Source organism: Sebastes fasciatus, chromosome 19 (genome assembly GCF_043250625.1).
Source record: "Sebastes fasciatus isolate fSebFas1 chromosome 19, fSebFas1.pri, whole genome shotgun sequence".
NCBI classification, from domain to species: domain Eukaryota; kingdom Metazoa; phylum Chordata; class Actinopteri; order Perciformes; family Sebastidae; genus Sebastes; species Sebastes fasciatus.
Genome location: NC_133813.1, coordinates 26,344,428 through 26,359,468, shown reverse-complemented (window position 1 = coordinate 26,359,468; position 15,041 = coordinate 26,344,428). Strand labels below are relative to the sequence as shown.

The 15,041-nt window shown below is 41.1% G+C and overlaps 1 protein-coding gene across 4 annotated transcripts in view; it reads left to right on the top strand.

The window, feature by feature from the left end:
• Positions 1-15,041, top strand: part of nrg1 (neuregulin 1) — a 53,927-nt gene that overhangs the window by 4,821 nt on the left and 34,065 nt on the right. For all 4 annotated transcript variants that reach the window (XM_074617310.1, XM_074617311.1, XM_074617312.1 and 1 more), the window contains exon 2: positions 14,711-14,849. In XM_074617310.1, coding sequence (XP_074473411.1) covers positions 14,711-14,849 — 139 coding nt within the window. The remainder of the gene's footprint in view (positions 1-14,710; positions 14,850-15,041) is intronic.

Here is a 15,041-nt window from a genome sequence, read left to right as displayed (position 1 = left end):
TAATAACCTGGTCGCTGCATTTTGAACCACCTGAAGGCGATTTAAAGCATATTGACTGAGGCAGGTGTAGAGGGAGTTACAATAGTCTAGACGGGAGAATATGAAAGTGTGAATTAATAGTTCAAGATCCGTGGAAGACAAGATGCATCTGATTTTTGCATTGTTTCTTAGCTGGAGAAAGCAGGTCTGGACAAGTTTAGTTACATGATGGTCAAAAGTCATATTCCGGTCAAAGATGATACCAAGATTCTTAGCTGTAGGACTGATATTGGATTGAAGTGGGCCAATAAACTGATTAACTACAGTAGCAAAATTGTCTGGTCCAATTAAAAGAATGTCTGACTTATAAGGGTTTAAGTGGAGAAAGTTGAGAGACATCCAGTCTTTGGTTCTAAGCAGTCATGGAGGGAGGACAGTTGATTGAGGTTATTGGTTTTGGCTGAAAAATAGATCTGAGTGTCATCAGCATAACAATGATATGACACGTCATGAAAGCTGCTGAACAAATGACCCAGAGGAAGCATATACAGCAAGAAGAGGATCGGTCCAAGAACCGACCCCTGAGGGACTCCACACCGCAAAGAGGTTGATGAGGAGACATGATTCATATGAGTCATAGTCAAGTCAGCACACTGACACACTGACAGCTGTTGTTGCCTGTTGGGCTGCAGTTTGCCATGTTATGATTTGAGCCTATTTTTTATGCTAAATGCAGTACCTGTGAGGGTTTCTGGACAATATCTCCCATTGTTTTCTGTTGTTAATTGATTTACAATAATAAATATATACATTTCTCCAGGTTCTACGGCTTCCTCCCACAGTCCAAAGACATGCAGCTTAGGTTCATTGTTGACTCTAAGTTGCCCGTAGGTGTGACTGAGTTTGAATGGTCTCTATGTGTCAGCCCTGCGATAGTCTGGCGACCTGTTCAGGGTGTCCAGGGTGTACAGGGTGTACCGGGTGTACCCTGCGACCTTGAACAGGAAAAGTGGTTACAGATAATGGATGGATGGAATATATACATGCATTTGTATAAAGCAGCAAGGTACATTTTGAACAGATTAAAAAATTTGCTAAATATCTCGAAAAAAATACATTGAAATAATACTAGTACTGGTAATACTACTAATTTCATGGTAACAAATTGACATATGTTGATATACTAACCTATTACTAGGATGACTAGAAGTAGAGTGTGTCTGATAAAACCCATCTGAGTGACAGAGCAATTCTGGTAATATGATAAAATATAGATAACATTTTAAAAATAGATTGAAATTGATAGACAAAAATATACCAGTGAGTATCAGTTCTCTCTTGGAGAGAGGACCCTCCTATCACATAAAATACAATGATGTGTACCAAAGACATCACCGGTAATAAATCTCAAGGCAGAGTTATAGACTGAGTCTAGAAGTTTAAGAGCTGAAGACGATGCGTGCCTATAAATCACGTCACTGTGGTCCAAAACTGACATGAAAATGGCCTCAGCAACCCTTTTTCTACAAAACGTGGGAAAGATGGTATTGTTTCTGTAGAAATAGCCAACCTTTTGCTTGAGTCGGCACACAAGAGTATCAATGTGACATTTCAATGAGAGTTCATCATCAATCCAAATGCAGAGATATTTATATTCTGTGACTCTCTCAATCATAAGTCTATTCACAGTAGAAATATTAACATTGGTATAGTCTATGGCTCTGGCTATGATCTGGCTAGATATGGAATGATATTGTTTCACTTAAAAGTGAAAATAACTGGACCTAAAATTGAACTCAGTGAAACACCTTTTGTTACTGATAAAAAACAATTTAACAGATTGTTTTCTCTCTGAAAGGTAGTTTCTGAATCAATTGTTTGCATTAATATCAAGTCCAATATTATGTAGCCCCTTCAAGAGCAGGCATTATCAAATGCTTTGGAAAAATCAACAAAAAGTGCCACACAGTGTTTTTTTGTTTTTTATCTAAAGCTGATACAGGTCATAGTTACATTTCAGGTCAAACAAGTGTTTTTCCCCTGTGGAGAAAGGCAGACTGTCTGCACATGACTTGTATGACAAGTCTGGATCACTCGAGATAATCTTACCTCAGAGAAAATTCTAAATAACAGAAAATTAGTCCTGTATTGTAAAAAGTGAGATTTTCATGTTTTTTATATTATAAAGCAGGTTTAAGTGCTATATAAATACTGTTGAACTATCAAAACACTCAATATACGGAGAAATACTGTACACACAGCCCATATTCAGAAATTGTATGTTTGAAACAAGCCATTAGGATTTCTGTCCATTTATGATGTCACAAATATACAATATTTAGACCATTGCACAGTTTTAAGCAAAACAATTCTAAATGTGTCCCAGTTTATTTCCTGTTGCAGTGTATGTAAATAACATCACCTGAAAGGAAGTAAACATGGACCCAAGCTGTTGCCAAGCAACGCAATTTAGTTGCAATTCCGTTGAAATGCACTAAAACGGAGCATTTCAGACAGAGGGGCAATACAGGTATATTCAGACAGACAATATGAGGATAATAAAGTTTTTTTTTGAACATTACAACATGTAAACATGTTCTAGTAGAAATACAAAATACAAGTATGAACCTGAAAATGAGCATGATATGGGACCTTTAAATCACATGTACATGCCACTGAAGAACAGATATGTGTTTGTATGAGGGGTTCTTGTATGCATTTCTTGTTGCTGCAGTGACTCCTATAGTGGGTCCATGTAATTATTGGGATAGTGAAGGCCTTAGTATGCTTCAAATGTACTAGTTTTTAACAATGTGCCTTCCAATCTCTCTACGGTAAATGAACCGAAAAGCACTCTGTTTGAGGCACACTATGACCTTAAACCTCCTGCATGTCACCCTGTTGAGAAGCCCCTCGCTAGAAGGTGTGAAGTACCACATGGCTGTCTACTGCCTCTACAGGCCAGACAGATTGTGAGATGGGATGATTCTGCAAAACCTAGATGATGATGTTTGATGACGGTCGATTATTTCTCTGTTGTTACAATGTTAATTGGCATTTCATTTTACATGGTTGGAAAGCCTGTTTATTTACCTTCGCAATGATGTCCAACTTGTAAGGATCATGCATTTGTGGGATGAGCAGCACAGCTGATTATGAGGGTAACGCCCAAGAAAAATTTGCCAAAATGCTCCGTCAGTGGTAAACAGTGTATTCTCCTGTTGGTATTGACTTGGTTTTGAGTTGTTTGGTGGATTGGATGATTGATCTCTCTATCAGTAACAAGGAACAAACAAGACATATTGGCAATTTTACACTTTATTCATTTAATACACCGTCAGGAGCCTCAGTAGAGGTGGAAGATCCATATGCAGCCATAACAGCCTGGCACCTCCTCCTCATGCTGGTCACCAACCTGGTCACACGTTGCTGTGGGATGGTGTTCCATTCCTCGACCAGGATTCGTTGCAGGTCAGCCAGCGTGGTTGTGTTGGTCACTCTAACACGTACAGCACGCCCAAGCTGGTCCCACAAGTGTTGAATTGGGTTGAGGTCTGGACTCTTGGCAGGCCGTTCCATTCTCTCTACTCCCACATTGTGGAGGTAGTCTGTGATAACCCTGGCTCTGTGGGGGCGAGCATTGTCATCTTGGAGGATGAAGTTAGGTCCCAGATTGTGGAGATATGGGATCGCCACTGGCTGCAGAATCTCATCCCGATATCTCCCTGCATTGAGATGGCCTTCCATGATGACAAGCCTTGTTTTGCCAGTGAGGGAGATACTGCCCCCACCAAAAGCTGTTACTCCATCGGTTCAACAATCAGCATAGCGTTCTCTCGTCGTCTCCATACTTTGACCCTGCCATCCAACTTTGGCAGACAGAACCTGGACTCATCACTGAACATGACATTCCCCCACATGTTCAGGTTCCATTGTCTGTGTTGTCGACACCAGCGCAAATGGGCCTGACGGTGAAGGGCAGTCATTGCAGGCTTCCTGGTAGCCTTATGAGAATACACTGTTTACCATTGGCAGAGCATTTTGGCAAATTTTTCTTGGGCGCTACCCACATAATCAGCTGTGCTGCTCATCCCACAAATGCATGATCCTTACAAGTTGGACATCATTGCGAAGGTAAATAAACAGGCTTTCCAATGATGTAAAATACAATGCCAATTAGCATTGTAACAACAGAGAAATAATCAACCAAACACAAGTTTCCGAACTTTGTTTTTCCAGTATATATATATATATATACACAACCACAGTATGCCACGGTAATACACCAAAGAAAAAGACTGTTAATAGGTAGCACTTTCTATGACGCCCAAGTCTACTGTATAATGCGTTATAAACATACTTAATATGCGTTATAATCTACTTCTCACAGTTGTAATGCATTATAATCTTTTTTCTAATGTATTAATCACTGTTATAATATGCCTATACCTCTGTGATGTAATTACTTCACTTATAAGTAGGTTTATAATACATTATAGACACGGGCGTCATAGAAAGTGTTACCAAATATATATTTTTTAATATTTAAATATGTGGCTTTGCAAATGATTTATGAGGAACGAAATGCTTTCAACACATTTGCCAGACCTCAAGGGTAGACATATGTGTTCTGGTGAGAAACACTGAATGACTCCAGAGGGCACCTTTAAGGTCAGGGGAAGCATGTGGGGCAATTATTAACTGTTGATCGGATGTGAACTCCTGTCTTCTGCATTATTGTCAGATGCTCTAAAAGCTCCCTTTTATTTCCACAACCTTAATTTTCCCTGCGCTACATAAAGGACGCACAATTTCTTGCATTGGCACTAAACGTTGGCAGGTGGGGTAGGCGATACATCAAATATAGTTGATGTATCGCGGCTTGTCCCTTGCGCGGTGTATAAAATGACTATATCACGAACATCGACTACAAATTGTCATGTAATGTTTTTAAGCCACCCCGCCGGCATGAGACTCGCTTTGGCATTTCCTTCTCTCCCTCCCTCCTCTGGCTCCATGGATGTTTTAAAGCAGCAGTAGGCAAGATTGGAGCAAATGATTAAAAAAAGTAATTTTTATAAAACGGTCTCTATATCGTGACAGTAGTACATGAAACAGGTAACCTGAGAAAAATCATGTGCCTCTGTGTCCTCTGGTGTCCTCCTTTGTTCCTAACGGCATCTGCAAGATTTCACAGACCGGAGGAAAACAAGCAGTCAGAGCTGATCTGAGATCTGCTGTCTATGAGAGCCGTCTGTCAATCACTCGCGAACTCCGACCAAAAGGTCAAACTAGGCAGCGCTGATCAAATATGAATCAATATTCTGTTACGTTAATGTCTATTTCCTCCTCAAATGTTTTCAGAATCATCTGGTAGTGCACGGTTTAGCTGTAAAATGAGAAAGTATGTGGTAGTTATTGTGAATTCTCTTGCAGGAACGCCAAACTACCGGTCACATGACCAAAACAAAGCCAATAGGAGCGTGTTCTCTCTCTGAAATGACCTGTGATTGGTCAAAGACTCCCGTCACGGGCTAGATTTTCTAAAGTCTGAAAACAGAGCCATGAGGAGGAGCAGAAGTCTAGTTTTCTCTCAGAACACTTGAATTACAATATGCTGAAAGGTTATTATGGATTTTTTGCCCAATGATGCCATAAGTATACTGCCTGCTGCCACTTTAAGAGAAGGGGTTAGGGTTAACCCTAATGTTATAACAGCTTACCGATAAACATGACAATAAGTTACTTTACACTTATTACATGCCATTAAAAACTGTGTGTGTGTGTGTGTTATGTATATATACGTATATATAAAAAAAAATAAAGCATGTATTAACAGATAACTATTTGGTTAAAGTGAATACTGTTGGATACTGTTTTGTTAAATTTAACTTGAGATTTCTCCCTTTTTGCATGCAAGAATTGTTCTGTTCAAAAATAGTTCCAACAGAAACGACTAATGAATATAAAGAAGAAGGTTTTAATGCAGACATATGCTGCAGGGACTACAAGAATCATCATATTGGTGTGATTGTATGCATCAAAGGCTTAAATCGAGCATTTATGAAGTGCTTAGAGGATATTTAACAATATCGCGATATGGCCAAAAAATATCCCAATATTATTTTTAGGCCATATCGCCTAGAGATACGTATTACATATTATTATTCACCATAAATGCTTTGAATGAGTAAACGGTTGCTATATGGATGCCGTTCTACCGACATACTGTAGATATGATAAACGTGGGGGGTATTTTATCACGATGATCTATCTTCGGATACAGTGAAGTGACAATATGTGTGTGTGTGATTACCAGCAGTAAAGAATACACTTACTCTAGTGTACTTAAGTAATATTTTAACACACTTGTACTTTACTTAAGAATTTCTATACTACTTCTATTCCACTTGTTACATCTCAGAGGGAAATATTTATATTTATATATTTGTACTTTTTACTGCACTGCATTTGATACCTTTGGTTACTTTGCAGATTAATAATAGAAAATATAAATCAACCTAATAAAGATGTGAGTGCCTGTTGATTACACCACCTCATACAGGCTATTTTACTGTAAAGTTTGTCTCAGTCTGCAGTGGAAGGTTCCTATATCAGCCAGGAGGGGGCACTATAGGACTATTGGTAACTTGTTGATTTCATTCACAGCAACTAACAGCAACTAAACCCAGAGAGCTTTTACACAGATTTTACAGTCTGAATTATTTTATTCAGGAACGGTTGGAAAGTGTGTTTTTCTATTGAATTTGTGCACTTATGTTTCATTAAGGGCCAAGATATAGATATGATTGTCATTGACATCGGGGTGTTTTCCTATGATCTATCTTCGGATAGTCCGAAATGACAATGTGTGTATTGTTAGTAATTAGATTGTATGTATGTATATTAATTAGTCCATTCACTATATTTTTACTTTAAAGTCCATCATGGCTCAAGTCGATTACACACAGCATGATTTATATGCCACAAATGTTTTTGATACGGCACTTTTCGTTTATATTCCACTTGTTTTCGACAATATGCTACTTCTTTTTATTAATATGACACTTACCTTTGACAATATGATTATTCTTTTTATTTATATGACACTTACTTTTGACAATATGATTCTTCTTTTTATTTTTATGATACTTTTCATTTCTTGTTGTAGCCTACAATGGCCAATGATAAAGGCATTCTGTTCTGTCCTATTCTATTTTACTCTATTCCATTCTGAATCAATACATAAATGAAAACAGGCTATAAATGAAACATGAACCAGTGCTTTGTTTTATACATACACACATACACACGGACAGTTCACACCTTTACTTGAAAGGTTTACAAACTCTTCTTAATCAGATAATATAATATACATTTCAGACTATCCAAGAGATCTATCTAAGATAGAAGATAGGAAAACCCACCGACTTCTATGCCAATCATATAACGGCCTACAAGCCACTAGTAGGTTGGTAGAAATGGCTTATGCCGCTGTAGCATCGTTGTATGTTGCTGGTACAAGGCTTGTGCTGCTGTAGCATAGTGGTATGTTGCTGGTACAAGGCTTGTGCCTCTGTAGCATAGTGGTATGTTGCTGGTACAAGGCTTGTGCTTCTGTAGCATAGTGGTATGTTGCTGGTACAAGGCTTGGGCCGCTGTAGCATAGTGGTATGTTGCTGAAAGGCTTGTGCTGCTGTAGCATCGTGGTATGTTGCTGGTACAAGGCTTGTGCCTCTGTAGCATAGTGGTATGTTGCTGGTACAAGGCTTGTGCTGCTGTAGCATAGTGGTATGTTGCTGGTACAAGGCTTGTGCCTCTGTAGCATAGTGGTATGTTGCTGGTACAAGGCTTGGGCCGCTGTAGCATAGTGGTATGTTGCTGAAAGGCTTGTGCTGCTGTAGCATCGTGGTATGTTGCTGGTACAAGGCTTGTGCCTCTGTAGCATAGTGGTATGTTGCTGGTACAAGGCTTCTGCTGCTGTAGCATAGTGGTATGTTGCTGGTACAAGGCTTGTGCTGCTGTAGCATAGTGGTATGTTGCTGGTACAAGGCTTGTGCCTCTGTAGCATAGTGGTATGTTGCTGGTACAAGGCTTGTGCTGCTGTAGCATAGTGGTATGTTGCTGGTACAAGTCTTGGGCCGCTGTAGCATAGTGGTATGTTGCTGAAAGGCTTGTGCCGCTGTAGCATCGTGGTATGTTGCTGAAAGGCTTGTGCCGCTGTAGCATAGTTGTATGATGCTGGTACAAGGCTTGTGCTGCTATAGCATAGTGGTATGTTGCTGGTACAAGGCTTGTGCCGCTGTAGCATCGTGGTATGTTGCTGGTACAAGGGTTGTGCTGCTGTAGCATAGTGGTATGTTGCTGGTACAAGGCTTGTGCCTCTGTAGCATAGTGGTATGTTGCTGGTACAAGGCTTGTGCTGCTGTAGCATAGTGGTATTTTGCTGGTACAAGGCTTGTGCCGCTGTAGCATAGTGGTATGTTGCTGGTACAAGGCTTCTGCCTCTGTAGCATAGTGGTATGTTGCTAGTACAAGGGTTGTGCTGCTGTAGCATAGTGGTATGTTGCTGGTACAAGGCTTGTGCCACTGTAGCATAGTGGTATGTTGCTGGTACAAGGCTTGTGCCGCTGTAGCATTTTGGTATGTTGCTGGTACAAGACTTGTGCCGCTGTAGCATAGTGGTATGTTGCTGGTACAAGGCTTGTGCCGCTGTAGCATAGTGGTATGTTGCTGGTACAAGGCTTGTGCTGCTGTAGCATAGTGGTATGTTGCTGGTACAAGGCTTGTGCCTCTGTAGCATAGTGGTATGTTGCTGGTACAAGGCTTGTGCTGCTGTAGCATAGTGGTATGTTGCTGGTACAAGGCTTGTGCTGCTGTAGCATAGTGGTATGTTGCTGGTACAAGGCTTGGGCCGCTGTAGCATAGTGGTATGTTGCTGAAAGGCTTGTGCCGCTGTAGCATAGTGGTATGTTGCTGGTACAAGGCTTGTGCTGCTGTAGCATAGTGGTATGTTGCTGGTACAAGGCTTGGGCCGCTGTAGCATAGTGGTATGTTGCTGAAAGGCTTGTGCTGCTGTAGCATCGTGGTATGTTGCTGGTACAAGGCTTGTGCCTCTGTAGCATAGTGGTATGTTGCTGGTACAAGGCTTGTGCTGCTGTAGCATAGTGGTATGTTGCTGAAAGGCTTGTGCCTATCTAGCATCGTGGTATGTTGCTGGTACAAGGCTTCTGCCGCTGTAGCATAGTGGTATGTTGCTGGTACAAGGCTTGTGTCGCTGTAGCATAGTGGTATGTTGCTGGTACAAGGCTTGTGCTGCTGTAGCATAGTGGTATGTTGCTGAAAGGCTTGTGCCTATGTAGCATCGTGGTATGTTGCTGGTACAAGGCTTGTGCTGCTGTAGCATAGTGGTATGTTGCTGAAATTTTTGTGCCTATGTAGCATCGTGGTATGTTGCTGGTACAAGGCTTGTGCTGCTGTAGCATAGTGGTATGTTGTTGGTAAAGGCTTTTGCCGCTGTAGCATAGTGGTATGTTGCTGGTACAAGGCTTGTGCCGCTGTAGCATAGTGGTATGTTGCTGGTACAGGGCTTGTGCCGCTGTAGCATAGTGGTATGTTGCTGGTACAAGGCTTGTGCCGCTGTAGGATTTTGGTATGTTGCTGGCACAAGACTTGTGCCGCTGTAGCATAGTGGTATGTTGCTGGTAAAAGGCTTGTGCCGCTGTAGCATAGTGGTATGTTGCTGGTACAAGGCTTGTGCTGCTGTAGCATAGTGGTATGTTGCTGAAAGGCTTGTGCCTATCTAGCATCGTGGTATGTTGCTGGTACAAGGCTTCTGCCGCTGTAGCATAGTGGTATGTTGCTGGTACAAGGCTTGTGCTGCTGTAGCATAGTGGTATGTTGCTGAAAGGCTTGTGCCGCTGTAGCATCGTGGTATGTTGCTGGTACAAGGCTTGTGCTGCTGTAGCATAGTGGTATGTTGCTGGTAAAGGCTTTTGCCGCTGTAGCATAGTGGTATGTTGCTGGTACAAGGCTTGTGCCGCTGTAGCATAGTGGTATGTTGCTGGTACAAGGCTTGTGCCGCTGTAGCATAGTGGTATGTTGCTGTTACAAGGCTTGTGCCGCTGTAGCATAGTGGTTTGTTGCTGGTACAAGGCTTGTGCGGCTGTCGCATAGTGGTATGTTGCTGGTACAAGGCTTGTGCCGCTGTAGCATAGTGGTATGTCTCTGGTACTGGTATGTTGCTGGTAAGTGGAATATTTTGATAGCATTGTCAATACTTCTTGTGGTTGCTTGACAATAAAGGCTTGTGACTACCTTTCCATTAAAATGTGTTAATCATGAAACACGTGCAGAAAGTAATGAGTTAGTATCAACATAATCATTATGCATCCACATTAGCTTACCGCTAAGTGATGGGAGCAGTGACGGGTAGCTCCTGCTGTGAAAAGGTCATGTCAGTGAGAGAAAGACTGCTGGAAAAGGTGAATGAATAACGTAATGAAAAGCATAGGGGATTGCTGTGATGCTACTCCACAGTGAATGTTGTGGATGGAATGAATGGTTTCCTAGCCTTCTGAGGACTAGCTGACAGGTATATTTCTTCAGGGGCAGGGCTTCTATTTTTCGGTTGCTAAGAGTACATCGTCATACATAGATAATGAATGAATAGATAAATGAAAATAAAAGTATTTTTCCAAGCTTTTTTGAATTGGTAACCGAGCACATACGTATAGTCAGATGGAAGTTTTTTTTTTAAACATTGATAACAGACCAATTTTACTTAGTTTAGGTTGGATTTTGTTGTGGTGTTCACAAAATGTGTACAGACAATACAGTATTTGATTCTCAATTTGATTATTTTATCCAACTGTTGTTTCACCTTCACTGTGACTGCTGTGATTCATGTTAATCATGCAGAGGGAGATTTCTGCTGGTGCAGTGCATCATGGTTTGTCCTTGACAAACACTTGACAGAAACACCATCCGCTGCAGTAGACTGATTGCTCTGCAAATACAATCCCAGCTCTGCCCCAAAGAGCCTGAACAGCAGAGAAGTGAAGTGGCCTGTTGGCTAAGCTCCAGCACTGTCTCTGCTCACTGGTTTAATGTTTCTCATCCAACAGCAAAAACTAAGCAGAAAAATCTGCATTAATCTCTGCACTCCTCCAGGCATGACTGCGTTACTGAAACCCCCTAAACTGGTGCAAAATAACAGTATTTACTGTGCCTATTAGGCTGCTGATTTATGGAAGTTATGGTTTGGTTCTTGTTTCTAATACATCCACTGATTACTGTTTAATATTTCCAAAGTAAATCATTAACAGTAATGGTTTTGGTACACAAAAATATTCAAAGACTAATGAATGCAATCAATTTTTTCTTGAAGTAAAGCTTCCACTCCAAACTCCATTCTTTATTTATTTATTGAAGCTCTAACATCAACTGAAATGTTGTCATAAAGAGTTCACGTTCAATACAGACAGGAATGTCTTTTTGCTGCATATTTTACACCCTGATCGACGTGCAACTCTACTCAGCTGCATAATCTCATTTCTAATGTCATCCATTCTTTTATCAGTTATCTGAGCTATAGCTGCTTTTTGCAGTGCTGTTATGTGCTGTGTTGGCAGTATTGTACTCACTGTACCCATTCACCCCCTTGAGGCTTACTACCTTTTTTCTTTTAATTGGCGGGTCCATTATTATTATTATTGTTATTATTGTTATTATTATTATTTTAAGTTTTTGTATAATTTTGTAGCTTCCCAGTGGTGTTCCTTGTGTATTCAAATCCGAACATTAAAATTTTGGTCAAAGTATGTATGTTTTAGCATCAAAATGCTATTTTTCCCTCAAGCCCTTCTAACACCTTTTTCCTACGTAACGTATGACGCTGCTACATGTAAGTATACAGTATATGCATCCTAGTCAGTGTATTAATGTTACATACAGTTACGCCCGGGACACACAGGGAACGTCAGGAGCGCGTGGCGTCTGCGCGGCGTGGTGGCTGCGTGATTCATACGTCAGCTGCGTGTCAGCTGCGTGTGACCTGCCTGTCAGCTGCGTTTCTGCTGCTGCAGCTGCTGCTGTCAGCCCTTTCTTTCTACATAGAGTTTGCCTTTTAATGGTCATTTCATTTCATTAAAATATAATTTATATTTATTTTAGACAGAGAAAGGTTAAGAAACGTGTGGTAATTTGTAAATAATGGTAATAATCCACCAGTAAAACCCTGTACTATATTCATTCATGGAGTTCTCCAAGTCACTGCATGTTCTACAACACTGCCCGGCACATATTTCAGAATAAAAGCCTCATGTTAACAAATGAATGAATTCTGTCCACAGAAAAAAATGCTTGAGGGCTTTTATTTCGAAATGAAAGCAGGAAGTGTTGATTTAAAACCCATACTTTATCAATTCATGGCACTCTCTAAGTCACTGCATGTTTCACAGCACTGACTGCTCATATTTCAGAATAAAAGCCTTATGTTAACAAATGAAGGAATTCTGTCCATAGAAAAAAACGCTTGAGGGCTTTTATTTTTAAATCAAAGGAGGAAGTGTTGATTTAAACATTTTTTTTTTAATTATAAAGAAATGTCAAAGAAATGTCATCTCCGTAACATATTCTAAAGACAGAGATAGAAACTGTAGTAATCTTGCTGATATGATGTCAATAGATCACCTTCACTGTCCGTGACATATTCTACAGATGTCTAGACATCGAAACTGTAATAATGTAGCTAGTATGATGCCCTGGTGGCTTACCTGGTAGAGCGGGCACCCCATGTACCAAGGCTGAGTCCTTACCACAGCTGTCTGGGTTTGAATCTGACCTGTGTACTTTGCTGCATGTTGTCCCCTCTAACTCCCCCCTTTCATAACTATCACCATCTCTATCATTATCCTTAGTAGATGCCGAACCACCTCAGCTGGCTCCTTTCAACGCAAAAGGAGTAGCGGCTCTACTCCGAGTCCCTCACGAATGACTGAGCTTCTCACCCTATTTCTAAGGGAGACGCCAGCCACCCTCCTAAGAAAACCCATTTCGGCTGCTTGTACCAGCGATCTAGTTCTTTGGGTCATGACCCAGCCCTCATGACCATAGGTGAGAGTAGGAACGAAGATTGACCGGTACATCGAGAGCTTTGCCTTCCGGCTCAGCTCTCTTTTCGTCACAACGGTGCGGTAAAGGGAATGCAATACCGCCCCCGCTGCTCCGATTCTCCAGCAAATCTCACGTTCCATAGTCCCCTCACTTGCGACCTCGATGGAGGTGTGTATGCAGCTCAAAAGAGAAAAATACCGGGCGCCTGGCTAGCTCAGTCGGTAGAGCGGGCGCCCATGTGTGGCCAAGGCTCAGTCCTGGCAGCGGTGGACCCGGGTTCGAATCCGGCCTGTGGACCTTTCCGCATGTCATCTCTCTCTCTCCCCCTTTCCAAGACTCTATCCACTGTCCTATCAATAAACGCTTAAAAAATGCCCCCAAAATAATAATAAAAAAAAAGAAAAATACTGCAAACACTACTCAGGGCTGGAAAAAGTAGACTACACCCAACTGCGTTTTTCGGGTAATATTCTCCTAAAATGCTAGAATTAGTGGACAACCCGGTCTTCCTCTGAACCACAGACGTAGTGCCCTTTGTAGTAAAGATGGGATCTGTCCAAGGATCCAATGTTATTGTATTTAATGCATATGGTCACACTTTTGTACAATTTACTATTTTGGTTTTTGTATTATGACATCGTGCCATGGTGCTGTATATTGTCACATCCCTAAAATTCCTTTTCTCAGTCTCGTGAACTGTAGTTCTCACCAGACTCCAGTAGTGCATTTTCTGCTTTGCCACAAGGGATATGAAGATGAGGCATTGTGTTAGGGGCAAATTGCTCATATATAAAAATGAGCTGAGATTTCAGTGGGTATGGATTTAAAGGGTACAGGTGTTTGGAAAGTATTACAGAGAGAGCAAAAAGTGTTTTCACCCAGTGATGTTGGTCTGAGAGGAGAACATGCTCTTCCACGAGCCACTGTGGACTTCACTCATCATCATCATCTTCATCACTGTTTTTGGTGGCATCTCTCCAGTTCTTGGGCATGTGCCAGACTATTTGCACGCGGCACAACACCTGCCCTTTTATAGGGTTTAGGGAGCGTTACCTGTGCTAATAATAAACAATCGGCCACACGCCTTAAGTGGGATTCATTATTCAGCACACCTGGGTCAGAGCAGATTTGGATGGTTAAGAACGTTTGGTGCATCTGGAGTTGACTTACTTACTTTTTCTATTAACAGAAAATTAAGAGAAATTTAAGATAATGTTGCTGCATGAGGCCCAATATCTCCTGAAGACATCTCTTGAAAACAGGAGATCTACAGTATGTCCTCCTGAAAATGTGCATTTAGAATAACATACTGAACATATGAATGGAGTGTAGTACTGACATAGTGGTTTGAGGTGTTTCTATGGACATTTTGATAAATTTTATTTGCAGTCAAACTGGGTCTCTATTAAAGCTAAATCCAATCTGACTGTAGCTGCCATTTCAGATTCACCTTCCCTTTAAGAAGGATTGAATCATGGGATGTTTCCTCCACTCTCAGTAAACATACAGTCAGTATGGCTTTTAGTTAAGAATGTTGCTTTTACTCTACAAGCTCAGTGTAACCAATGTGTCTGTGTTGTGTTCTTGCTGCACTAATTGCTTGTGTCTTCTGCAGCTGCCACCAGCACCACCACTACAGCCAAGACCTCCAGTCACGTGACCCGCTGCAGTGACAACCAGAGGAACTACTGTGTTAATGGAGGGGAGTGCTTCACCCTTGAAATCATGCCAGGCAGCACAAAGTTTCTTTGCAGGTACAGTAGGTTATATGTTTTCATCAGACTGAATATGTAATAAAGCAGTTACTGTGATTTATGATAACTGCTATATGTTGAGTAATGCAAACCGAATGTTACTTGAGTGTAAAGCGTTGGGGAACTACTCTGAGAATATATTTAACTATCATGAAAACATCAAAAGTAGGGATGCACCGATACCAATACCAG